Here is a 26,869-nt window from a genome sequence, read left to right as displayed (position 1 = left end):
GGGAGCCTAATCACAGGCTAAGGGACAAACAAGAAACCAGAAGCAGTCTTTTAGGCCAAACCAGCAGCACGAGGTAGCTCTCTCTCTACTCTGCCTACTAGTGCTGCCTTCCTGATGACCCTACAGGATCTTAACCACAGGCCACAGGCAAGGCCTGGGTGGAGCCCAGATGTTCCTTGGCCTGGTGTCAGGTCCTCTCAGGGAGTTGACACTGTGGCTACAGCTGGCTCACTCATTAGCCTACCTGCTGCCTGGCTTCCCTGACCCCTTTCCTGTATCCTCAAATGAGAGGTGGGCTTGAACTTCACTGCCCACCCACAGACGGGCCCATACAGGGACAGGAAACTGTGACAGGATCTGGTTTATTCTGCCTTGGGAGGGTGGTCCTGAGCATGGCGGGTGCCACTTTGTCCCAGGCGGAGGGAGGGCCCAAGGGCCAGTTAAGGCCAGTGGCAGGAGAAGCAGGGGGCATGCAGCCCCTGGAATGCAGTGAGGCCAGGTTGAGGCCCAGAGGCAGCTGTGGTAGGCTGGGGCGGGTGCCCCTGCTGCCCAGGGTGGAAGGCACCGGGCTGGGACCAAGCCATGGCTATAGGGCCGTGGACCCAGGCTACACGGGCACCCCGGGAAGTAGGACATGGTCACATGACACAGAACACAAAATACAGGCACATGGCTCAAGAGTAAGCACATGGGCAAGTGGACACAAATTCACAGGCCAGAGGGACACCCAGCCTCTGCTGAACACATGGACACAATGGTGTTGTCATATGGACAAGGGACACAAAGTACTATGGGACACATGGACTCAGTGGCCACAGGGGACAGGCCCAGGCCACAGAGTGCAAAGGACAGGGGAAAAGGACCTTTTGGCACAACTGCACTGCACTGGAATCATGAGAAGAGGGCAGAGGGGCTGGTATGGAGGGGCTGGAGGGTAGCCCCAAAGCAGACCCTCAGGGCTCAGTCTGTCTTCCACACTTGGTTGAGCAGTTTTACCACCTCATCGTAGATGATGAACACAATGGCCACGTCTAGGCAGACGCGCCCCAGGCGGGGGACAGTGCCCTTGTAGAACCTGGGGTAGGGCAAGAGGAAAAGGCAGGTGAGGAGAAAGACAAAGGACACTGCCCCTAGACAGTGGCAGTGAGTCCAGACATTGGAGGGGCAAGAATAGGGGCTTAAAGGTCAAGACACCCTAGGGCAGTGGTTCTCAACCTTTCTAAATGTCGTGACCCCGCAATACAGTTCCTCATGTTGCGGTGACCCCAAACGAAAAAATAATTTTGGTGGCTACTTCATAACTGTAGTTTTGCTACAGTTATGATTCGGAATGTAAATACCTGATATGCATTATGTATTTTCTGATGGCTTTAGGCGACCCCACTGGGGTTGCGACCCACAGGTTGAGAACCGCTGCCCTAGGGGGTGGCCTGGGGCAGGGACAACAGCCGTCTCTCCCCTACTCACGCCTTGAGCCCCTCATTCTTCAGAATCTGCACCCCGCAGTCCCATGTGTTCCGGTACTTGTGTGCCTCCAGGCCCTGCAAGACACCAGCACACAGGACTCAGCAGCCAGCCCTTGGCACAAGCTTCCTTCCCACTTCCCGACTCCCCTACCTGCATCCGGGTTTTGATCACATCCAGAGGAGTGTTCCCGAAGACACTGGCTGCACCCGCAATAGCTCCAAACACCCCAGTGATCAGTGGATTCATGGGCTTGTTGGGGTTGTCACCTGAATGTGGGTGGGGGTTGCAATCAGAAGGTGATGAGAAGGTAAAGGGGCCAGCTCTGAGGGCTGGGGAGAAGCATGGACCAAGGCCTATGAAGGTGGGGGCCTCAGGGGACAGGACCCTGGCAGGGAAGCCCAAGTGTTTGGAAGTGGGGTCTTGAAGCAGCAGACGCACCTCGATACCAGTTGCGCAGGGAGGTCATGACGAAGAAGCGGATGGCCTGGTTGGATCCCTGCTTTAGCACAGTGGCTGTGAGGCCTTGGTATGTCCCCTTCAGCCCTGAGGGCAGGCAGGCACAGGGATTACATTTGCACACAGGTCCTAGCTGGGGATTAGGGAGAGCTGCATGCAGTAGTGCCAAGGGAAGTGCACACAGGTTTTTTCCATCCTGGCTGAGGTCCCTGACCCTCCCTGAGGAGGAAGGCTAAGTGGCTCACCTTGTTCCCGTACAATCTCCCTGACCCCGTGGAAGAATCCTCTGTATTTGGGATGGGGGGAGTTCTGGTCATGGATGAACTTCACCTGAGAGAGAGGGAAACAAAGAAGCTGGTTCCCAGGGTGCAACTGGAAGAGCACACATGGCTCCTTGGCCTGCAGGTCCAGAGCCCGCCAAGGTCGGGCCAGGGTTGGAGGTACAACTCTTCACCTGGAAATAGGGCTAACCAAGGCCACTGTGGGACTCGAGGCCCAGGAAACAAGAGAGCCTGCCTCACTAAGGAGTCTCTGCAGTTGTGTTTGCTGGTAGTGTCTATAGCTTAGGTAGTGTCTATATAGCTTAGGCAGATGTGCATTGTTTTCTGTTTATAAGTGTTATTTTAAAAACTCACCATCTTCCCCCTGTTTTCAGGAGAGTCCAACCTCCATAGGAAGCCCATCTTGCAGGTCTTCGGCACCCAGCTCCCTAGGCAGTTCCCCATGTACAACACCTTGCCCCACTCCTGTTGGTCCCTATATCTCCACTGGATACAGTGACACAGGACCACCCTCCACCACTCCAGCTCCCCTCTGCGTGCTTTGTCTCTACAGGGAACCTCCCCACCTTGATGGTCTCCATTGGGCACACGACTACCACCGCCTCAGCCACGCCAGCACCCAGGCCACATAGCAGTCCCCGTGTGCTGTCCAGTCTTCCCTGGGCGTCCCTCATGTGGTTGCTGAGGAACTCAAACATCCCGAATCTTGGGGCAGATGACAGTGGAATGAGAGGGGCTGTCACGGCCCGTGCCACCTCCCGTGCCCCCCTCCCGAGGATGCCCCGCCGTGAGCTCCCCTCACCTGACCGCCGCCTTAGGGATGGAACCGTAGAGCAGGGAGCTGAGGCCTCGGTACAGGCCCAGGACGCCATGGCTGCGGACTGTCTGCCGCACACAGTCCCCTGGGGGAGGGGGCGGTCAGCGACTCCCGCCGTCTCCGGGGCCCGCCCCCTGGAGCTTCCCGCCGTTGCCCCCTCCTCACCAATGCCCCGGTAGCGCGGCGGGTGCGAACGTTCGTCCAGCTGCAGCTGCGTCTTCACGTACTCGGTGGGGAATGTGATGCAAATTTCGATGCCGCCTGCCAAGCCGCCTACGGGAACCGGAGACTCGTGGCCTGAGGAGACCCCCGCCCGGCCGCCCCGCCCGCTGCCGCCGGGCCCCTCCCCCGCCTCGGACTTTGTCCAGCCAGTTCTCCACACCCCACCCCCGTTGCCCTGGCGAAACATGGAAGGGTGACATGCAGGGTGAGCGCCGGCGAGCCGGCTGGGAACTAGGACCGCGCCCCCAGCCCGACCCGGAAGTGGGGAGGGGGCCTGGCGTCCCCGGTCAGACCCGAAGCGCGGCGGGACCTGTGATACTGTTGAGCCCCGGATTCACGTCCCCAAGGAGCCCACCTGCCAAAATAGCCTTCCCCGGGTGCGTCAGCTTGGCCTTCCCCGGCGCGGGCGCGGCGGCCGCCAGAGCGCTGGGCGCCGCCATTGCCGGGAGGTGAGAGGCGGGGCGCCAGCAGCCGGCCGCGGGTCCGAGCCTCCTTAGTTCAGCGCTGTCTGCGGAGGCGGTGGCAGCGGCTGGTTATGTCCGGGGGCGGGGCTGTAGCGTCAGCTCCTGGGCTCCGCCCCGCGTGGTTCGAGCAGGGCCCCGCCCTCGGTCCGCCCCTAAGCGGGCCGGGAAACTGAGGTCGGGGCGGGGACAGAAACTCAGCTAATGGCGGAGCCTGGTATGTGGATGACCATGCTCCGCTGCGCAGGGGTCTCTGGGAGGCGGCGCTGCGCCGGGTCCGGAGCTGTGGGTCAACGTGCAGTCTCCTAAGCCAGGCTGGGTATTGAGCATAGCCGGGCGCGGCAAGGAGTGGGCTTGTTGTTTGCGCTTCTGCCATGTGCCGCAGGACCCCCGGAGATGGCAGTGGAGACACTCGTGGGTTAGCCCCACCTTGTTTGAGGGTTTGTCCATTCTACACCGACGGGCCCAGCAGTTATCACTCCGCTTCCTGGATTTAGAGCTCTGTATAGCGCACATCGTCTGGAAGAGATCCCAAATACACCCTGGCTGTATCTCCCTGGATGGCTGCAGGTACCCCACTCCCAGAAGTCCCAGCAAATCTTGTCCTCTTCTACGCACACCAGCACCAAGCAGGGAAGCTTTGCTTTGATAAATCGACTTTAATATTCATAATAGGCAGAAGGCTCAAAGCCAGGTTATATGGTCTGTTCAGCTGTATCTGCAAAAGTGCCTGGAGGGGGGGCAGCTCCGCCAGTGCCCAGCGAAGAGAGGGCGCCCCTCCCCCAAGCGCCAGGACTCTGCAGACAAGAACTCCTCAGGATGCCCGGCTACAGCCTTACAGCCGGAGGGTCTGGAGACTTGAGTTGACTCCCCGCCTGGTCTTCTTAGGTAGTCAGGGGTTACCTTGACCTCCCCAGGTTTTGGGATGGCTCAGTAGCTGCCATCACTGGGCCTCAGCAAAAATAAATAACATCCAGGTGTCCCTGCCTTTCATTGGCGTCCCCTGAGCGCCTTGGGGAGGTTAATAGCTCGGTAGAGGGAGTGTTGTCACTAAGTGCCCACTACACGCTGGAGCCTTACACGGGACTGGGCAAAGGCGGGAGCAGTGGTACAGCCATAGGGGAGGCGGCAGGCGCTGGTCCTGTAGCAGGGCCTGCTGTCAGCATCAGCTGCTCGCTTGCAGAGGGAGAAGCCAAGGATGAGAGGGCTGCTGCTGCCCCCAAGTGGCCAGAGGCCCAAGGAGCAGGATTGCAGACCAGCCCTAACCACCCAGAATCGGAGGCACAGAGAACAGGTGCCTGGAGACAAGTACTGTGGGAGCTGCTGTTATGGGGCCACCTCCAGAGGCTGGCCAGGCTAGAGGGTAAGCTTGTCCCCAAGTGGGGCACTTACTAGCTGAACTGGCTGGGTCTCACTCATGCCCATCAATATCTAAAAAAGCCAGATTGACATTAATGGTAGGTGGGCATCACTACCTCCAAGGAGCACACAGTTGGTGGGAGACTCACAAGCTCTGTGCTCACATTGCACCCTCACTTGAGCCTATGTTAGTCCCGCAAATGTACTCTACGAACCATCAGCCTCTCTGTGAAGTGGACACCTAACAATCTGCCTACTGAATGGCCAGTCCATCCAGGCAGGCTCTCAAATGCAAAGCTACCGACAGCCTTGCTTTCAGGGGCCAGGCAGAGCAGCACACAGCAGAAGTTCACAGCAAGGCAGTTGCCAGGCACATGGAGCAGGCAGAGGCACCTCCACCAGAAGGCAGTTGCCTTCAGAGCAGGGAGGACAGTGGTGGTGCCTCTTCAACATTCCTGGATCACTGACCCTCTCTACACCTGGTAGCTATCATGGTCCTTCATTGTCAGTCCTTTCCATTCCCACCCCAATATGAAGCCCAGCTAGGGAAGGGCAGTGTGAACTGCCTCCCTTTCTAGAGGATAGGGGACAGGAGCTATGGAATGCCACCTACCAAACATGGGAGAGGTGGGCTCTATCACGTGCTTCTCTCACTTGTGTAGATCTTTGAGGCATCCAGTCTGTCCACCTGTAAAGAGGCAAGAGCATGTGAGTGCCCCCATGTAGTATTGGCCTGGAGGTGAGCTTGGGAGGAAAACACATAGCCTCCAGGAGAGTGAGAGTTGAAGACAGGCCCACAGAACACTGCTGCACGGGCAGTGACCACCACTTCACTCCACAAAGAGAAGCCTTGCCGGGGTCCAGCCCCGGGGGGAGGATCCAGGGGTCCCACAGGAGGAGACGGCGTCGGCGAAATCGAGTGAGAGAGCCGAATTCTTTATTCTCTGGTTAGCATTTACTGCCAGGCATCTCTCTCAATGGCTGGTCTAACATTACTTTTTATGCATACACACTGAGTTACAGTCACATGGTATTTTGTTTCACTATGGTTACATGTTTCCAGATAACAGTTAATTCATATCTATAAGCTACAAGTCAGGTGGTAAGTTATTCAAAGTACAGTTATACAATAGTAATAATAATATTGGTACAAACTTCTAAAAGATTAGTACTAATTAATAACTCTATTTTACTCTTGTTGTGAGTCAAGGGCACAGAAAGAGATAGCAGACGAAATCATCAAGGACTAGCAGAGGACCACCGCTTGCTCAGGCAAATAGCCTTGAGTTCATGTAGTGTCCTAATTCTTTTTTCACAAGACTACAAAAGGTTTGCTGTTAAGAAACTGACATAGCCTGACCTGTGGTGGCGCAGTGGGATAAAGCGCCGACCTGGAACACTGAGGTTGCCGGTTCGAAACCTTGGGCTTGCCCGGTCAAGGCACATATGGGAGTTGATGCTTCCTGCTCCTCCCTCCCCTTCTCTCTCTCTCTCTAAAAATTAATAAATAAAATATAAAAAAAAAGAACTCAAACTACTTAAAAAGCTAAAATAAAATCATATTAAAAAAAAAAAGAAACTGACATAGTATAAAGAGTAATTTTTACTTAGAGATACATAGAGTGCACCTGCAAGATAGCTAGTAGCAACATAATATCAGAAGGCATTAGTTGCTATTGCTGCTATGAATCCCACCACATACCTCTCCTATTCTTGGAAAATACAAAAATCTCATGAGAATGTTTTACTGAGAAAAGCCCAGCAACTGCCTTCAGTGACAAAACAAGTCTTTTAACAAAACATTCTTTACTAGCCAGCTGCACTCCTATCCAAGGCCACGCAACAGGCCACTCCACTACACTTTACCTAAGATTCTAATGTCTAGTTAAACTTTATTTATTTACTATATTCATATACTAGCTAAGTTCTAACTATATTCTTTCTAACATGATTAATAAGAAGAAATTCTCCTACAAACTTAACCCTTTATGAGGGATATCATGGCCAGCCTCTTATGTTTATGAGCCCAGTTCAAGGGGCTTACAGGCTTTTCTGTGGAACTTACACTTTGTCTCATTTCCAAAGAAATTACTACGAATCTACAGGGAAAGCACGGTACTATTATCCCTGTGCCATAAATAATAGCACACACCCAGAAAAGGGGGGAATATAAGGCTAGATTAATTCAAAAGATTAAAGGGGGAAGTGTCGTTGTGCCTTTCCTTGCGGTGACTTTGTCAACCCGCAGCTGTTGGTATTACTGCGGTGACTCTATCTTCTTTTGCTGTGACTTTGTCAACCAGCAGTTGTGGATCTTCTCCTGCTGTGACCTAGTTAGCCAGCATTAGTGGATCGGCTCCCGACAAAGCCTCTTCAATCAGGTGAAGATGTGAGTGCCCCGTGGGGTCCTGGTGAACCCTAGCTGTTGTCCCAGCGCAGTACTTCCCATGTGGACCCTTGACAACCAGGTGCAGTGAAGTAGTGGGCTGTGACTGCAGGCTGTAAGTGCAGTATGGCTCACAGGGATGCCGCCAAGATAATACAGTGGTGGTTCCTGCTTCTAGCCAGTCCAGGCTGCTCACCTCTTCTAAGGAGACTGGTCACCTTAGACCTGGGACCCTCCAACTGGAAGGAAGGATGCACTACTATAGGAGGCAGGGACTGTAACAGCCATCTGAGGACAAGCTGCACTTTGTCCTTCCTTGAGGCTTCACCAGGTCCAGTGCCCGCAGGCTGGCATAGAGAGATGGGGAGGGAAGAGAGTGAGGTGGGACAGGGGGAAGTAGGGGGGACAGTAGCTGCATATCTGGGACCACCCAAACAAGCACTTGGGTAAGAGAAGAAATAATTATGTGCCCCGTGTGCACTCAGGTCTGGGAGAGCTCAGACTAGGCACCAGAAACCTAGCCAAGAGAGCTCTGACGCCAGCCCCTTGCGCTCCTTTCATCTTCCCTCCATGTGCCCTGGGCTGAGGAAGGAGCAAGACAGCTGGTCTCTCACAACCCATCCTCTGCCTTCAGCTGGCTGTACTGGGAGAGCCCTGGGGGCAGAGGGTTCTCAGAGGGATGGCCCTCTAGCTTTCCAGATAAATCAAGCGGCCTGGGATCCAGACGTCCAGTCAGGAAGGGCTGTGATATTCTTGTCTGGACCTCTCTGCCTCAGAGCAGTGTCCAGTCTGCTGGACCCCAGCCCAAGCCAAGAACCAGCCCATATCTCACCACTGTCAGAGAAATTTCTCGTGAGCACCCTCCTTTCTCCACCATGACAAGAACCCAGTCAAGTGCTGGCAGAGGCATGTGGGGCAGGATCAAGGGCAGGCACTGTGGCAGCTCCTGCCTTCCAGACTAGGAAAGGTGTTTGAGGACCCTGGTCCAGGGTCCTTCCAGCAAGAAGGCACACTTTATGGATCTCTCCTCCTGGAGCTGGGCAATGGCCTTGAATGGCCCTGGGAAGGCTCTTGCCAGGGGCTGGGCAGCTCCCAGGATGCTCTGCAGGTGGCAGGCAGAGGGAGCCTTTGCAGGCTCTCCCCACTCCTGCTCCCTGTTTCTTCCCTAATCCCCACACTAACCCTAGGAGGCTCCTCCCTTCCATGCGCACTGAAAGAAGCCTCAGCGGGTGGCTTCTTAGCATTGTGGGGCTTCCATCTGGCCAGATAAAGGTTAGGTATGTGACTGGAGGCATTGCTGAGCGACTGCTTTTCTGCAGACTTGGAAACAAATCGGACCAGATGACATGGATCTCTGGACAATGGCTACAGCTAGGTCCTAGACAGTGACTCCTAGGGCTTTGACTCACAGGGAGCCACCTGGTTAAATAGCTCATCAACCTTCAAAGAAGCCAGAATGGTTGGGGACACCAAGTGACATCTGGAGTGGCAGAAGCAATGTACACAAGTATGACCCCTGGACCAGGAAGACATGTGTCTAAACCCCCTGCTCCCTTCACCTGTCAGCTTTGGACTTAAACCCCAGTGTCTACTGCTGTAGGAGGGAGGACTGCTTCTCTCATTAAAGTGTTAAAGACTTGCCTGACCTGTGGTGGCAGAGTGGGATAAAGCTTCGACCTGGAACACTGAGGTCGCTGGTTCAAAACCTTGGGCTTGCATGGTCAAGGCACATATGGGAGTTGATGCTTCCTGCTCCTCCCCACTTCTCTCTCTATTTCTCTCTCTCTCACTCCTCTCTCTCTAAAAAAAAAAAATCAATAAATAAAGTGTTAAAGACTTAAATACGAGTTAACAGTCCTATTAACCCGTTAAGTAGTGAGTTTTTTCATGCTCACTGACCCCTGGGAAGTTTTTTCAAAAAATAAAATTAGTTCTAGTTTCAGTTTTATTAACCAAAAACCATGTTTGTTTGATAACCAATTTATGGAAACAAGAAGAACATACATTTGCCTTTTTTTAATGTTGCCTTACACATTTTTAAAATAAAAAATTTTCTTACAATTGTCTCTTACAGTAGGCATGAGGATGTACATGAACGTTCATACTACTCAAAGGGTTAGATGCTTCTCCAATTGCCAATAGCTGGTGCTAAGAGGTCAGTGGCTCACACTGGGTGACCCTGGGCCCTCTGGTGGTGGGCAGGCACTCTGCATGCCCCCCATACCCCTGAACCCCTGCAGTGTGTGGGAGAACTGTGAAGGTGAGTGCTCCGTTCTACCTAGCTCCCTCTCCCCCAAAATTGTGATTTTCTAGAAATAATAACATTAGGCAAAAAACCAATTGCAAAGGCAAGAGGCCTCTCCCAACAGCAGCCTGGGCTGGCTGGGCAATCTGGGTGGGCCTCCAATAGGCCATTGCAGGGCCTCTGCAGACCAGAGCCTGGGGCCACCGAGCCACTGACAGGCAGGCACTTCTTTTGCTAAGGTACTCCCTCATCACCTGGATGAAGTAGAGCATGACCAGGTTCACTAGGTTGTGCCTCCATGCCAGCTCCAGCATCACAGGGGAAGCAGGTTGTAGCAGGTGAAGACAGGGGCCACAAAGTTGCAGCAACTTCTATGCAGCTTGGAGTCAATCAATTCTGTAGCATGCTGTATGGCATCCTGCAACCAAGGCAGATGCACAGCTCGGTCTCCCTGCCTTTCTGGGCTGGCAGCAGAGGCAGAGTTAAAGGCAGGTGCACCAGTTGCATACTCTGGGCGCTGACTTCTGAAGGGCCTCGCAAAACCCCAACTTTACATTTTTCCCTAATGACACCAAGTTTGGTTTCATATGTGCAATTTTAACATTAATAGTATATAACAGCCTGGCCAGGCAGTGGCGCAGTGGATAGAGCATCGGACTGGGATGCTGAGGACCCAGGTTCGAGACCCCAAGGTTGCCAGCTTGAGCAAAAAGCTCGCCAGCTTGGACCCAAGTTCTCTGGCTCCAGCAAGGGGTTACTCGGTCTGCTGAAGACCCACGGTCAAGGCACATATGAGAAAGCAGTCAATGAACAACTAAGGTGTTGCAACAAAAAACTAATGATTGATGCTTCTCATCTCTCCGTTCCTGTCTGTCTATCCCTGTCTCTGACCCTGTCTCTGTAAAAAAAAAAAATAGTATATAACATTTTTTATTTATTTAAAGATATGGTTAACATGTATTTTTATTTTCCCTGTCTCTCTCTCTCTCTCTCTTTTTTTTGTATTTTTCTGAAGTTGGAAACGGGGAGGCAGTCAGACAGACTTCCGCATGCGCCTGACCAGCATCCACCCAGCACGCCCACCAGGGGACGATGCTCTGCCCATCTGGGGTGTCCCTCTGTTAGTGCCTGAGGCAGAGGCCACAGAGCCATCCTCAGCACCCAGGCCAACTTGGCTCCAATGGAGCCTTGGCTGCAGGAGGGGAAGAGAGAGACAGACAGGAAGGAGAGGGGGAGGGGTGGAGAAGCAGATGGGCACTTCTCCTGTGTGCCCTGGCCGGGAATCGAACCCGGGACTCCTGCACACCAGGCCGATGCTCTACCACTGAGCCAACCGGCCAGGGCCCCTTGTCTCTTTTTTTAAGGGGCCCAGTATTTTCTTTTGCGTCCAGACCTCAACCGACCTTAATCTACCTCTGGCTGGCAGGGTACCGAAGCGGTGCCAAGCTCCATGAATTTCCTCCCCCCATCCTTGAAGGGTTCCCTGTGCCTCAGCTGCACAAAGTACTGGTAGACAAAGTACCAACTTCAGGAGGGCTGAGGAGGGCATCAAGCATGGTCTTGGCAGCTTGACCTTGCAGGGCTGCTGAACTGCCCTGGGGGAAGTGGTACACACAGTGCAGATGGCCTGGGAGATGAGCTCCAGCCTCAGGGACTGACAGCACAATGGAGTGCATGGGCACTGAAGAGGATGGTGACAGCACCAGCAGGGTCTGCTGTGAAGACCAGAGTCGCTGTGCTCGGGCCAATAGCCAGCACTATCCTTCCAGACTCAACATGGAGCAGCTATGAGGGACAAGACTAGTACTTAAAAAAATAGCAATTTGCCCTTTCTTCCTGACATTTAAAAGTTCCTTATCACTACTTTCATACTGGTCAAATTTATTAGTCTAAGACAATGAAAAACATCATATCCACCTAGTGATTAGTCATCAGTAAATTAGCGATTTCTATACCCACCTTTTATTTTCTAGCCATAATGGCAACTGAATAACCTAGGTCACCAACGTGTGTGTCAGCCCCTCAGCCTCCACAGCACTCTGCACACTCATCTGGTGTCAAGTGCAATCTGGTTACTCACTTACTGTGACTGCCGCCACTACCCAGAGACAACTGTTGGCCACCATTGCTGTTACTCCTCCTCGAGTTTACTCAGTCACCTCTGACATGAGGCTTTGAGGTCCCTCTGAAGACTGACATGAGACCCAAAGTGCTGTATGCTAGCACATAGCATGTCAGCTCTTGATCTTCCCCTAGGAAGGATCCCATCTCACTGCTTGCTGCTTTGTTTGCCAAGTCCTGCTTTGTCCCTACACTGTCCTACAAAGGCACCAGGCCTCTCTCTTTCTCTTTTTTTTACTCACCTGAAAGCTCCAGGACACTTTCAGGTTATGTCTCCCCAGACACTGGATGCCAATGCATTGTTCTCCCTGTCATGTGTTCCAGTCCAGCTGAGATTATTCTTAGCTGACTTGTCTTCAATCTGCATCTAAAAGTAGGCTCTTCCCTCCCTCCACGGGTCTTGTGGACTGTCCATGAATTCCCATAGCCTCAACTGCCATCACCCGAAAGTGGATGCACTCAGGTGCAATGAGCCTCCCAGGTGACCTCTCAGTCTGTGCCCTGAAATTCTCCCCACCATCCCACTTTCTGGTACCACACTGGCTGTGTCACTGTCAGGGTATCTCTCTACCGCATCTCCATCTCTCTGCCTCCTCCCAAATCACTGCCAGCTCCGGCCAGGGCTTTGCTCCAGCCCCCTGCCCTGCTGCTTCTGGCTCATGACTTCACCTCTGCAGGCTGCTGCTCCTCACTTGTGGGCATGAGGGACCCATGAATCTCTTGCCTGTCTGCATACCTGTGTGTGATACCCCAGCCCTCACCTGCCTGTGTCCTGACACCTTCCCTCATGCCCTGCTGGTCTCAGTGTTCCTCAGCAGTCCCAGTTACTGTCCCCTCTACTCAGATTGTCCCCAGGTGGAATGTGTACACCTCCAGGTGGTCACCCCTGATGAATGGCTGCCCACCGAGCTTTCACACTCACTTCTGCAGTATGGAAAACTCACTTCTTGCTGCTTCATGACTGTCCCAAGAGCCAGCAATAGCCACTCACCACCCCTGGGGTGGCATGCTATGTGACCTCCCAGTCTTCCAGAACATTTACCCAGGGTGGGATTCATGGCCAGCGCACTTCTGACACCATGTGCATGTAGAAAGCTGTGCATTATGGGCTCTTTAAAACCACTGCCCTTGCCTCCACCTACTAGATGTAGCTCTGCATTCTCAGGTGTGACAACCAAATGTCTTCTAGGAGTCAATCACCCCTGGCTGAGAATTCTGCGCTGGAAAGTATGCCAACCACTTTCTGCCTGTCGCTTTGTTCTTCTGGATCTCTTCCTGACCCTCGCCGCTCTGAGCATCACTGCTGGTTGGAGAACAGGCGCCCCCTGGCAGTACTCACACCACTGCTTGCTCACTCTTTTCCAACTCCTTTTGTGAGGAGCCTTTACATTCAAGATTCTAGAGTACCACTGGCCCTTAGCTGGGGGCAACTTCCCTGGATGTGTCAGCTCCACTGACCCTTTCAGGGCTAGCACCTCAATATCCTGACATGCAATCCCAGAGGTTCTGCAGCATTTCCTCTTAGCTCCCTCTACAGAGGCCTGTCAGCATCACAGGAAGGAACACAGACACTGTCATTAAGGGCAAGATGTCATGTAACAGTCCAAACTGGAGGCGACAACTGGAGGAGATGCTCAAGGTGCCCTGATATTAAGGGTCCCTGGCATCAGCCCATGTGCTGTGACAGGGAGGTGCCTCTGCTGGGCAGAGGGTGGCAGCTGTCTGTGTCCTGGGAAGGTAGTCAGGAGTGCTGAGGACAGCTCTGGGAGTAATACCCTCCGGGCGAGCTCATGGCTCCTCGGGGCTCCTGGGACACAGAACCCTCAGAAATCAGCTCAGCCGTGCAGTATATTACAGAAGGGCCTTCTTGTGTAACTGCACTTTACCCCACTGAGGAGATGCCAGGTAGGGCAATGGCAATGCTTTGTGGGTTTGGGATCTCCCCAGCACCCCACCCTGACCAGTCGATGCCCGGACCAGAATCCGGACCGGGGGTGGTGCCAAGCTGCTTGCTCAACAGCAGAAACAAATATTTTGAATGGGACTTTAACTTAGGTGTTTTTAGTTACCCAAATCTTGATAGGAAGCAAAGCAGGTGCCAAGTGAATGCAGCCATACTGTGTTTAGGGAGACTGAAATTCACAAATAACTGCTGGGAAAAGAATCAACCACATGAGAGCAAGTCTTTCAATCCAATGAACTTTTAAGAGCTATGTGTTAACAATAGATCTTCATCCTTTCAGTGGTCCCCAACCTTTTTTGGGCCATGGACCAGTTTAATGTCAGAAAATATTTTCACAGACAAGCCTTTAGGGTGGGACAGATAAATGTATCATGTGACCGAGACAAGCATCAAGAGTGAGTCTTAGATGGATGTAACAGAGGGAATCTGGTCATTTTTAAAAATAAACATTGTTCAGACTTAAATATAAATAAAACGGAAATAATGTGTTATTTATTCTTACATAACTTGGGGGGTTGGGGACCACTGCTCTAGATCACTCCCAACCCTCACCCTGTGTTCTTTTTTTTTTTTTTTTTTTTTACAGAGGCAGAGATAGACAGGGACAGACAGACAGGAACGGAGAGATGAGAAGCATCAATCATCAGTTTCTCGTTGCACATTGCAACTTCTTAGTTGTTCACTGATTGCTTTCTCACATGTGCCTTGACTGCGGGCCTTCAGCAGACCGAGTAACCCCCTGCTGGAGCCAGCGACCTTGTGGTCTAAGCTGGTGAGCTCTTTGCTCAAGCCAGATGAGCCCGCGCTCAAGCTGGCGACCTCAGGGTCTCGAACCCAGGTCCATCCGCATCCCAGTCCAACGCTCTATCCACTGCTCCACCAGCTGGTCAGGCACCCTGTGTTCTTAAAATGCTGCCTCCTTAACTTCATGCCCCTATCAGGAGACCTCATGGGGTTGTGACCATCCCTTCTCTCTTCCCCTCTTTCCATAAATACATCAAAAAGGATATATGGGTGGGCAGGAAAGCAAGGTATTGGGACTAACCTTGTAGAGATGGTCCTTTTGCAGAGCTCAGTGCTCTGGGCCCACTGGTTGTTGCCATTGTACAGATATGTAGCAATGTGCCTGAACTCAATAAGCTGGTGCTTCTCCAACCGCTGTGCCAGGGAAATGTTGTTAAAGTTGTCGTAGGTGTCCATAGATACTCTTAAACCCTAGAAGGACAGGATAGGACCTTTCTGTGGGTGAGGGACATGGTGGAGCAGGCATTACTCAGTACTGGTTGCTACCACTATGGCCTCAGTAAGGCTCCTGTCCATCTACCTGAGGTGTCCCTTGGGGTCCACACTCCGTCTGTGCAAGGCAGCCTGCTAAGGACACACTGGCTGGTGCAGAGGGAGGTTCTCCAGGTCATGAGCACCTAAACCAGTATCATGGATCCCTAGGGCACAGGAGGAGCTGCCGTAGCCTTCTGATGGGGCTCCTTTCCCTATATCCACCTCTTAATCCTCCTCTTTCATTAGCAGGTGGTTGAGCACCTCATTCCCACACTTGTTGTGGCACTGGACTGACCACAAGTAAGGCTCAATCAGGGCAACTGGCCTGCCTGAGTGGGGAAAATGGTCAGGGCACTCAGACAAGTCTTCAGGGAACTGCTGGGCTTGGGTCAGGTCCCTACGACATGCTGATAGGCTGGTCACCTAGAATTGACCAGCCCTACATTCAAAAAGGGCTGCCTGAGTTACTCAGTGGATTCTAATTTCAACCATGAACATTTTAGTAGGAAATGCAAACCTGGATCTGAAACCTAAATAATTTGATACTTTAAAAATATTTTTTTTTACAGAGACAGAGAGCGAGAGATAGATAGGGACTGACAGACAGGAATGGAGAGAAATGAGAAGCATCAATCACTAGTTTTTCGTTGGGACACCTTAGTTGTTCATTGATTGATTTCTCATATGTGCCTTGACCATGGGGCTACAGCAGACCGAGTAACCCCTTGCTCAAGCCAGTGACCTTGGGTCCAAGCTGGTGAGCTTTGCTCAAACCAGATGAGCCCACGCTCATACTGGCGAAGTCGGGATCTCGAATCTGGGTCCTCCACATCCCAGTCTAACGCTCTATCCACTGTGCCACCACCTGGTCAGGCTCATTTGATACTTTTAATATTTAAATTGGCTGGGATCAATTTCAAAAACAGTTTATTAAGGTACTACTACCATTCAGATGACCATGGCCCACACACTTCACACTTCTCTGGATGTGGGACTGACTCTCACCTATGGAAGAAGCCAACGGTCCAAGGGTGGTCCAGCTGCAGTGCCAGCATGAGAAGCAGGTAGCCAATGAGCAGGGGTTTGTGATCCAAACAGAACTGCAGGGCTTTGTAGTAGAGCTCCATGGCGGCAACCTGCAGGCAGGTGGAGCCGCATGAGCTGTGCTGTCCTTGGCCCCACCGCTGCCTCAGATGTTGCACACTCACTACACTTCCCTTCCGGTCATGACCACCCCTTAGAAGACCGAGCAGCCCTCCCAACATCCCTCTTTCCCATGTTTGTGACATATTTTCCTCAGCATGTGTCATTTGATGCCCTATGAGGCAGGCTTTTGCTTCCCGCCTGACCCCAGCGCCCACGTGACATCTGAAGTGGCCAATGCTTAGCCAGTACCTGGTGAGTGAATAAATGAGTAGTAAGAAGCCAGAACACACCCAAGAACCAAACACAGTTTTATCCAAGCAAGATAAAACTAGACAGGAGAGAAAGAGAGAGAGAGAGAAGGGCAGAGGAGCAGGAAGCATCAACTCCCATTTGTGCCTTGACCAGGGGTTTCAAACTGTGACCTCAGTGTTCCAGTTCAACGCTTTAGCCACTGTGTTACCACAGGTCAGACTATTTAAGGTTTTTTTTTTTAAAGATTTTATTTATTCATTATAGAGAGGAGAGAGAGAGAGAGAGAGAGAGAGAGAGAGAGAGAAGGGGGAAGAGCAGGAAGCATCAACTCCCATATGTGCCTTGACCAGGCAAGCCCCGGGTTTTGAACCAGCAACCTCAGCATCTCCAGGTTGATGCTTTATCCACTGCGCCACCACAGGTCAGGCTATTTAAGGTTTTTTAAAAAAGGTTTTTAAAACACATTTTAGTTTTTATTTTATTTATTTTATTTTTATTTATTCACTTTTTAGAAAGGAGAGAGAGAGGGAGAGCGAGAGAGAGAAGGGGGGGAGGAGCAGGAAGCATCAACTCCCATATATGCCTTGACCAGGCAAGCCTAGGCTTTCGAACTGGCGACCTCAGCACTTCCAGATCGACGCTTTATCCACTGCGCCACCACAGGTCAGGCCAAACACATTTTAGTTTTATTTCTACTTAAAAAGAAAAAACTTTTTCACCTGACCAGGTGGTGGCACAGTAGATAGAGCATTGGACTGGGATGCGGAGGACCTAGGTTCAAGACCCCGAGGTCACCAGCTTGAACTCGGGCTCATCTGGTTTGAGCAAAGCTCACCAGCTTGGACCCAAGGTCGCTGGCTCGAGCAAGGGGTTACTCGGTCTGCTGAAGGCCCACGGTCAAGGCACATGTGAGAAAGCAATCAACGAACAACTAAGGTGATGCAACAAAGAATTGATGCTTCTCATCTCTCTCCCTTCCTGTCTGTCCCTCTCTCTAACTTTCTCTGTCACAAAATAAATAAATTTAAAAAAAAAATTTAAAAAAAGAAAAAAATAGAAAAAACCTTTTTTATTATGTTCTCTGGTAATTGATGACATATGGAAAAGCTATTAATTTTCAACATCTCTCCTTCATCTGACTAGTTACTTAGTTTAGTTTGTTCTCTGGGGTGACAGCTACAGCACTTGCATGTAGTCCTGACACCTTTTCTAGGAGAATCATTCTGACATAGCCAGGGGCCTTAACAAGGGACTTAATTCACTGTTGTGGCTTGTTTCTCAAATCTGAGCCACTCTAGGGAGCAATCCCTGAAACTGCCTACAACAATAGTTCATAATCCCCAGGGGCATGGCCTACCTGCTGGATGTGGGCCTTGTGGAGTCCATTCATACAACCTTCTAGCTCAGAAAGATGACTAGTTTTATTCAAGGCAAAAATAAGTTCTGCTTGTGTAGGAATCACAGCCCTTTCTGCTGGCCATCTGTAGGAATTTATACAGACTTCCCCAATTGTCTAAAGACAGAAAACCAAAACCAGGTTAACACAGAGCTGCTCAGGTTAGCCAGGGGCTCAGTTCCTCCCAGCCTGTCCTCAGTGAGGACGCTGACCCACCCACTCTGCCTTGGAAAGGCTCTGGCTATTGGTAAGGTCTAGAAGGTATTGGACTTTGCCTGCTGAGCAGAGTTCTATCCTATATAGAGGAAGGAAAAGGGGCAGAACCCAAAGGAGCTGCTTTCGGTGAGAGGAACCTCACCAGGGGATGCAATGCTTATTCCAGCCCCTGAGGAAGCTATGGCCACAATCAACTAGAATAGCCAGAAGAAACTCTGGGTCTAAATCTCTGACCTTAAAATTACTATGATAGCAATACTCATTGTACTTAAACTGTCTAGTCTTGTACAAGAGGGTGAGAGTCAACTGAAGAGTTAGTGTCATTAACCAAGTAACATTTATTTCAAATTCTTTCAGAAATCCTTCACTGAGTTGTGTCTTCCTATCTCTGGATGCATAGCACATGCGGATTCCCAGCAAGGCCACACCCTTGACTCACTGGGCTTCACCCTGTGAGAAGCAGTGTTCCATGGAGAGGAGGTTCACTTACTGTTCCTGTTGGCTGCCTGGACAACCTCCTGATAAGAGAAAGTATTGTCAACTCTGATGTAGGAGTTGACAGCTTCCTTCACCAGGTCTTTCTGGTGCTGGGCCAGCACCAACTCCATGTGGCAGATTCACTACATCTCTCTGAAAACTCAAATGCTTGGTCTAGGTTTCCAATGTGCTCAATCAGGACCTAGGAGTTAAAAGAGAAACATTTGGCCCTGGCCGGTTTGCTGCGTGGTAGACCATTGGCTTGGCGTGTAGAAGTCCCAGGTTTGATTCTTGGTCAGGGCACACAGGAGAAGTGACCATCTGCTTGTACATCCCTCTCCCATTTCTCCTCCCACAGCCATGGCTTGAATGACTTGAGCAAGTTGGCCCAGGCACTGAGGATGGCTCCATGGCTTTGCCTCAGGCGCTAAAATAGCTTGGTTACAGAGCAATGGAGCGCCCCAGATGGGCATAGCACTGCCCAATAGGGGGCTTGCTGGGTTGATCCTGGTTGGGGTGCTATTCAGGCAATATTTCATTATATTTATGCAGCAAAATTTAATCTACTTTGTAGTACCAGCTGGCTTATTTTAATGTTTAGCTGTTTTCTCTGAACACTGCAATAAATCACCTTGTTCATATATAACTAAATTAGCACATATACTAGATTATCTATAGAATAAATTTCTAGAAGGAGAATTGTAGGGGACAAGGCATACATTTCAAAACTAGCACCAAATGGGCACACCTATTTTCTGCATCCTTGCCAGCCTTATTATCATATGACTTGATATTTGATGTTTCAACAGATGAAAAAATTCAATTTCTAACTCTCAGAAGTAAAGCCTAAACATCTTTTCATGTTTAAGAGCCATTTCTATATCTTTCTGAACAAACTGTCTCTAAATATCCTTGCCCATTTTCTTCTTGACTGCTGAAGTCTCTTATTGGTTGGATGTAGGGTTTTTTTTGTTTTGTTTTGTTTTTGTATTTTTCTGAATCTGGAAACGGGGAGAGACAGTCAGACAGACTCCCGCATGTGCCCCACCGGGATCCACCGGCACGCCCACCAGGGGCGACGCTCTGCCCACCAGGGGGCAATGCTCTGCCCCTCCGGGGCGTCGCTCTGCCGCGACCAGAGCCACTCTAGCACCTGGGGCAGAGGCCAAGGAGCCATCCTCAGCGCCCGGGCCATCTTTGCTCCAATGGAGCCTTGGCTGCGGGAGGAGAAGAGAGAGACAGAGAGGAAGGAGGGGGGCGGTGGAGAAGCAAATGGGCGCTTCTCCTATGTGCCCTGGCTGGGAATCGAACCCGGGTCCCCCACACGCCAGGCCAACGCTCTACCGCTGAGCCAACTGGCCAGGGCCTTATTTTTTATTTAAAGAAATTTTTTATTGATTGATTTTTAGATAGAAGAGAAAAAGAGAGAGGGAAGAGGGGAGAAGCAAAAAGCATCAATTCCCATATGTGCCTTGACTGGCCAAGCCCAGGGTTTCAAACCAGGGACAACCTCAGCGTTTCAGGTCAACACTTTACCCACTGCGCCATCATAGGTCAGGTTAGATGGAGGATTTTAAATATGAGTAAAGTTAGCTCTCTGAAATGAACTGCAAACCTCTTGAGTCTGTTTATGAAGATTTTTATGTGGTCTAATTCATAAATCTTGTGAAAACACAACTGTACATTCTAGATTTGTAGATTTGGTGTCATACTTAGAAAGATCTTTACCGTATTTTCTTCTAAGACTTCATGCTTTCTTTTCTTTCCTTTTTTTTTTTTTTTTTTTTTTTTTTTGTGGAAGGGAGATGAGAAACATTTCTTCATTGCGGTTCCTTAGTTGTTCATTGATTGATTTCTCATATGTGCCTTGACCGGGGGGCTACAGCAGACTGAGTGACCCCTTGCTTGAATCAGTGACCTTGGGTTCAAGCTGGTGAGCTTTCCTCAAACCTGATGAGCCCATGCTCAAGCTGGCGACCTTGGGGTCTTGAACCTGGGTCCTCCGCACCCCAGTCTGACACTCTATCTACTGTGTCACTAAGCCTGGTCAGGCTCTTTATTGTTTTGTATTTTATTTTATTTTAGCGAGAGAGAGTGTGAGAAAGACACACAGAGAGAGAGAGAGACAGGAAGGGAGAGAGATGAGTAGCATCCACTTGTAGTTGTGGCACTTTTAGTTGTTCATTGATTGCTTCTTATATGTGCCTTGACCAGGGGGCTCCAGCTGAGCCAGTGACCCCTTGATCAAGCCAGTGACCATGGAAACATGTCTACGATCCCATGCTCAAGCCGTCGACTCCATGCTCAATCAAGCTGGTAAGCTTGTGCTCAAGCCAGCGACGTTGGGGTTTTGAACCTAGGATCTCAGCAACCCAGGTCGATGCTCTATCCAATGTGACAACACCGGTCAGACTATGCTTTCTTTTTTTATGTTTGAGTTTCAGATATACTAGAAATTTATTTTGGTAGTAAGATTTTAGATTCTGCCTTTTTCTAAATGGATATTCAATTTTCTCAATATCATTTGTTAATCATCTTTTTATTACTAATTTGAAATGTTATCTTCATCTCACACTAAATTCTAAAACATATTTCTGTCTACTTGAATGTATTTCTGACTCTCTAGTTAGTTCCTTTAATCTGCCTGTGCATCAGTACCATACTGTTTTATTTACTGAGGCTTTACATAGTTTTTAAACATAGGTAGGGTTTGCCCTCCTCAGCATTCTTTACCTTCAGAATTTTCTTAGATATTATATTACTTAACTTTTTGTTTAAATCTAAAGAAAAATTTCAGGCCCCAAAATAAAAATGCAGGGGCCATGGCAATTCCCCTTCTGGGTATTTATCCAAAGAAATTCAAAGCACTAATTTGAAAAGATATACACACCCCTATGTTCATTGCAGCATTATAGCCAACATATAGAAGCAACATATAGAACAGTCAACTTGAGTCCATTAACAGATTACTGGATAAAGAGGTGGTATATATACAATGAAATATATATAAATACTTGGGTATAAAAAAGAATGAAATGTTACCATCTATGATAACATGGATAGACCTAGAAGATATTATTTTAAGCGAATTAAGTAGACAGAGTAAGACAAATGCTATAACTTTACTTATATGTGGCATCTAAAAAAATCCAAATAAGTGAACAAACAAAATAGAAACAGATACACAGAGACAGAGAACAAACTGATGGTGGCCAGATGGGAAGGAGGTTGGGGGGCTGGGTAAAAAAATGGTAAAGAGGTTAAGAAGTACAAATTGGTAGTTACAAAATAGTCACAGGAATATAAAGTATAGACTGCATAGGGAATATAATCAATAATATTATAATAACATATGATGTTAGGTGAATACTAGACTTATTGGGGGATCACACTGTAAAGTATATGACTGTCTAACCACTATGCTATATACTTGGCTGAATACAAAACAAGACTGAATGTAACCTAAAATTGAAAAACAATAAAAATAAACAAAACTTATGAATCGTTTTTAAAAAATCTGACACTGAGGAAACCGTAAAAAGAAATTACTAATTTGACATTCCCATGGTTGATCTCTTTAAGGGGCTTAGGAACAGTAGGCTGACTGAGAGGGTTACAGCTGTGTTTACATAGGACTCCTGGTGAAAACACCAACTGCCTGTATCAAGGAGCCAGAACACTCTAGATGCACTGAACATCCCCCATGTTTTCATGCTTCCGTACTTCTGAAAATGCCAGTCCTTTTTCCTTCTGTATCTGTCTCCTTCCTAGGCTCATTCATGGTCTTGTCCCAGTGTCCAGCACATGGATGTTAAATAATTCACCAGTAAAAAAGCTACTTGCCCTGGCCGGGTGGCTCAGTTGGTTGGAGCATCATACTGAAGTACAGCAGTTGCTGGTTCAATCCCTGGTTAGAGCACATACAGGAACAGCTGATGTTCCTGTCTCTCTCTCCCTTCTTCTCTCACTAAAATCAATAAATTAAAAAAAGAAAAAAAAAAGAAAAAGAAAGAAGTTACTTGCTTTAGGCAGTCAGATTTAGTTCATCTGCAAACATATTTAAGAAAATATAATTTATATTTTAAACTTACCAGTAAGCTTTTCCTAGCTCAGAGGGTGCTCTGTAAATGAGGGCCTATGAAGAGTGATGGCATCAAGGTCTTTTATAGAACTTACCTAAAATTCTAGGACTAGGTTAGTTCTGGGTAGTTTAAAAACTACATTTGTACAGTGCTTTACAGAACCTCTCTCAAATTATACCACTGCAGGTTTTCTGTATTTTAAAACCAATGCTTAAGGCCCTATATTTATCCCTGTTAAATGTCAACCAGTTGGATTCTGGCCTGTGAAGATCTGATTGGATTCTAATTTTGTCACTGAACTTTGCTCTCCCAGGTCTATGGCACCCTTGTTTAGCCAGCCAGGAGTGATGGTAATCTCTGCCTGGCTTGGAGGCCACCAGCAGGCCTCAAGCAAGAGAAGCAGAAGAAAAAAATGTAGAAGAGGCAGAAAGCAGCAAATTAGGTGAAGTAGCAAGGGGAAAAATACAGAAAGAGTAGGGGAAAGCAACAAAATACTTATACGGTGGGGGACAAAGTGACAACTACCACCTCAGGATGGTATTAATAAACAATGCTAATAGATGCTGTGATCTGTATGTGATCCTAAAAGAAAGATCTTCAAACTATAATAAATTGCAAAAACAAAAGGCAGGAGAATATTTATAGTGGAATTATTGTAATTATTTAAAAAAATATTTAGTGGTGTCTATTGGGGAGAGAAACCAGCATTTGAACAGAAAGGCTTTTTGTGTGTGGGTGTGTGAGAGAAAGAGAGACAGACAGGCAGGAAGGGAGAGAGATAGAAAGCATTAACTCGTGGTTGTGTCACTTTAGTTGTTCATTGGTTGCTTCTCATACGTGCCTTGACCAGGGTTGGGGGAGGGGCTCCAGGCAAGCCAGCGACCCCGTACTCAAGCCGATGAGCCTGCACTCAAGCCCACACTCAAGCCCATGGCCTCAGGGTTTCCAGCCTGGGTGCTCAGTGTCTCAGTTTGATGCTCTATCTGCTGCACCACCACCTGGTCAGGCTACATAACTTTTCTTTGCCTCAGTTATCAAGAGAGTTAAATGATATGAGAATATGAAATACCTAGTATAGTGATTGGCAAGAGAAATGACTCAATAAATAATAACTACATTTTTATAATATAATAATTAGCAGCGGTAGTATTTTGCTATTCCAAATTAACTGGCAACAGGCTCAGCTCAGTGGAAGAAAGGAGCCTAGAAAGGAGATGGGTGTTAAAAAGACTGCTGTCTCCACATGACCCTAGCTAGCTCTATCACATACCAAGTGACTGGTAGCATACTCAGGTATCAAGTTACAAATCTACAGAACAGGAGGACATGAACAGTCACTACATGACTCCTAGGGCATTTCACATTTGGATATCAAGTTAAAAGTGCACTGTGTTGTGAAAACATGACCTTTCTACCTATCATGTTCCTTGCTATACAATGTGTAGTCAAAAAAGATCTGAGTCTGAATCCTGCCCTTATTCAATGAATGACTGAAGATAAGTTACTTATTTAACATCTTTGTGCCTCAGTTTCTACAACAGAATACAGGGAAAGGCCCTAGCCGGTTGGCTCAGCAGTAGAGCATCAGCCCAGTGTGTGGAAGTCCAGGGTTCAATTCCCGGCTAGGGCACACAGGAGAAGAGCCTATCTGCTTCTCCACCCTTTCTCTTCTCCTTTCTCTCTGTCTCTCTCTTCCTCTCCCGTAGCCAGGGTTCCATTGGAGCCAAGTTGACCTGCGTGGGCATTGAGGATGGCTCCATGGCTTCCGCCTCAGGCACTAGAATGGCTCCAATTACAGCAGAGCTATGCCCCAGAGGGGCTGAGCATCACCCTCTGGTGGGCATGCCGGGTGCATCCCGGTCGGGCGCATGTGGGAGTCTGTCTGCCTGCCTCCCCCTTGCTTCTCACTTCAGAAACATACAAAACAAACAAACAAACAAACAAAAAACCAGGGAAAATAATATATATCTTAAGGACTCTAATGATTTAACATAAAGCACTTAGGACAGAGCAGGTGGCTACTATTATTCATGCAACCCCATCTCGTCTGTAAAATGAGAATCATAACAATATCCCTTGCAGGTGTGGCACGTGCATGTGATATGAGTGAAGCTTTGTGTATAGTGCCTGTACCGAATCCTCGTTCAAATACAGGCAGCCAATCTTTACTTTCCCGAGGCACAACTATTTTAGGAGAGTTATAGACAGAACAAACTGGGACCTCATTAAAAAGCTAAACTTTGCGGATGGTGTATTGTGAGGATCTTATGAAAACAAAGCATAATAATTTTCCTCTGGTCACACAATTTGAAGATCCTTTCTCTATGAAGTCATCCTGTAATGGATCATTAGACACAAAAGGGGAAATTTAAGACTGGATACAGATTTCAGTTATAAGGCTTGGGACAGAGCCCAGACGGTGGCACAGTGGATAGAGAGTCGGACTGGGATGCGGAGGACCCAAGATCAAGACCCCGAGGTCACCAGCTTGAGTGCAGGCTCATCTGGTTTGAGCAAAGCTCACCAGCTTGAGCCTAAGGTCACTGGCTTGAGCAAGGGGGTCACTCGGTCTGCTGAAGGCCCGCAGTCAAGGCACATATGAGAAAGCAGTGAATAACTAAGGTGTCACAACAAAAAACTGATGATTGATGCTTCTCTCTCTCCGTTCCTGTCTGTCTGTCCCTCTCTCTGACTCTCTCTCTGTCTCTCCCACAAGAAAAAATAAAAAAAAGAATTTTAGAACATGCAACCCTTGCCTCACTCAGCAGGATAGCTCAATTCATTAGAGCCTTGACTGGAGGTGCAGAGGTTGCGGTTTTGATCCCAGGTCAGAACACATATAGGAACAGCTCAGTGTTCCTGTCTCTCTCACTCTCTCTCCCCTCTTCTCTTGCTGAAATCAATAAGTAAATTTTTAAAAAGTTTTAAAATTCTTAACATACTTAAAAAAACATGCAATACCTGATCATTTACTCAGGGGCACTGATCTCTTTTTCCTCAAGTTGTCAAATTAAAAAAAATGAAAACAGCTAACATAACAATAGCCATCCGGTGTGAATGGATCAAAATTATACTTTTTTTTTTTGTCAGATGGCAAAAAATATATTTTCTGATGTGCCACAGACTTTTAGTAATTAGTTTATGTGTGCCCTGAGATGAAAAAGGTTGAAAGTCGACAATGTAGGGAAAACTTTTCAAAGGCACTGACACAGGACTGACACCTCGCCAGGTTCTCGACCCGGGCGCTCTTAGCCTTCCCTGCAGGTCTGAGCCGAGAGCGGCGCCCCGGCCGCATCCCCGCCCTCCTCCTCCCCCAGGCCGCTGTGGCTGCGGGGCCACTGTGCCCGATCAGCACCCCTGGCTGTCCGCACAGGCAGCCATCGAGTCCCGACACCGAACGCCCGTCCCAGCCAACTGGACACCGCCGCGTCTCCACCCAGGTCATCTTGAGGGTCGGGGGCCGGTCAGCGGCGCCGCCAGGTCCCCCGGGAGGCCGGGGGCGCGGCTGACAGGGCCGAACACGCGACCTGCCCTGGAGCCCGCCAGGTCTCGACGCAGGAGCTGGGTCCTCACCTGCAAATGCTCTTGGGAGCGAATGTGAAGGATCTGCGCCATGGGGGACGCGGGGCAGAGGCGGCGGCGGCGGCTCCCGTCGAGCGAAGCGGACAGGCGGACAGGGAGACGTGCTGACAAGCTTCCGCGGCGGCGGTGGCAGCGCAAGCTCACTGACTTGGGCCTGCCGCCAGCGTTCCCATCGCATCGGGATCGCGGAATCCCTTCGCCCTCCGCCTGAGGGTCCGCGGAAAGTGGTCTGCAGTAGCCGCACTTCCGGCACCTCTAGGAAAGGGGAGTTGCGCCGCCCTGGGCAGTGCTTAAGGCAGGTGTGCTCCAGAGAGTGGCCCGTGTTCTAGCTGCAGTGGCCAGGTGTACAAGGCCTGGACGCGAAACTAGGTGTGGGCTGCACTCAGCATATTCTGCGAGTAATGAGGTTTTCAGTAGAGGTAAACCAAGTTACTGGCTGCCCTTCCCTAGAGCCTTCCATATGTTGAGAAATTCTACCTCAATCTCTGGACAGTTGCGTTCAAAGATGTGCCCAAAACAGCGTAAGAGGAGGCTTCGAAGTAGGTGTGACAGAGGTGTTCCTGCTCAAGGCTCGGCACTTGCTCCTTTAGGAAACATCTTTCACGGCTGATATGTTTTCTAGAGAATACTGTGTCAAAATATCTGTGTGTGCCTGACTAGGC

General features: G+C 49.5%; 1 protein-coding gene and 1 long non-coding RNA gene across 3 annotated transcripts; both read right to left on the bottom strand.

Moving 5' to 3' along the window:
• Positions 1-343: 343 nt before the first annotated feature.
• On the bottom strand, positions 344-3,801 carry SLC25A1 (solute carrier family 25 member 1). The gene is made up of 9 exons (XM_066259882.1): positions 3,599-3,801; positions 3,187-3,294; positions 3,007-3,106; positions 2,771-2,909; positions 2,169-2,253; positions 1,906-2,010; positions 1,618-1,733; positions 1,468-1,541; positions 344-1,075 (listed from the first exon to the last, which is right to left on the bottom strand). Exons 1-9 carry the CDS (start codon positions 3,681-3,683, stop codon positions 961-963), a joined length of 927 nt encoding a protein of 308 aa, XP_066115979.1. The 5' UTR covers positions 3,684-3,801; the 3' UTR covers positions 344-960.
• Positions 3,802-16,073: 12,272 nt separating this feature from the next.
• LOC136323189 (uncharacterized) lies at positions 16,074-26,369 on the bottom strand. Of its 2 annotated transcripts, none has more exons than XR_010728935.1 (5): positions 26,199-26,369; positions 22,387-22,510; positions 18,557-18,745; positions 17,812-17,967; positions 16,074-16,192 (listed from the first exon to the last, which is right to left on the bottom strand). It is a non-coding gene; the product is annotated as an uncharacterized lncRNA (long non-coding RNA). The 2 variants fall into 2 exon arrangements; XR_010728934.1 differs by lacking the exon at positions 26,199-26,369 and adding an exon at positions 22,635-22,789.
• Positions 26,370-26,869: the final 500 nt, after the last annotated feature.

This window comes from Saccopteryx bilineata, chromosome 2, assembly GCF_036850765.1.
Source record: "Saccopteryx bilineata isolate mSacBil1 chromosome 2, mSacBil1_pri_phased_curated, whole genome shotgun sequence".
Classification (NCBI taxonomy): domain Eukaryota; kingdom Metazoa; phylum Chordata; class Mammalia; order Chiroptera; family Emballonuridae; genus Saccopteryx; species Saccopteryx bilineata.
Note: the sequence above shows the minus strand (reverse complement) of the source record. Positions and strands in the feature narration are given on the sequence as shown.

Bases quoted from the DNA above. Each gene is read 5' to 3' on its own strand.
- SLC25A1 (XM_066259882.1), bottom strand. From the start codon at position 3,683: ATGGCGGCGCCCAGCGCTCTGGCGGCCGCCGCGCCCGCGCCGGGGAAG. The intron at 2,910-3,006 runs GTGAGGGGAGCT...ATCTGCCCCAAG, and splicing joins ATCCCTAAGGCGGCGGTCAG to ATTCGGGATGTTTGAGTTCC. The intron at 1,076-1,467 runs GTGAGTAGGGGA...GCCCTACCCCAG, and splicing joins AAGAATGAGGGGCTCAAGGC to GTTCTACAAGGGCACTGTCC.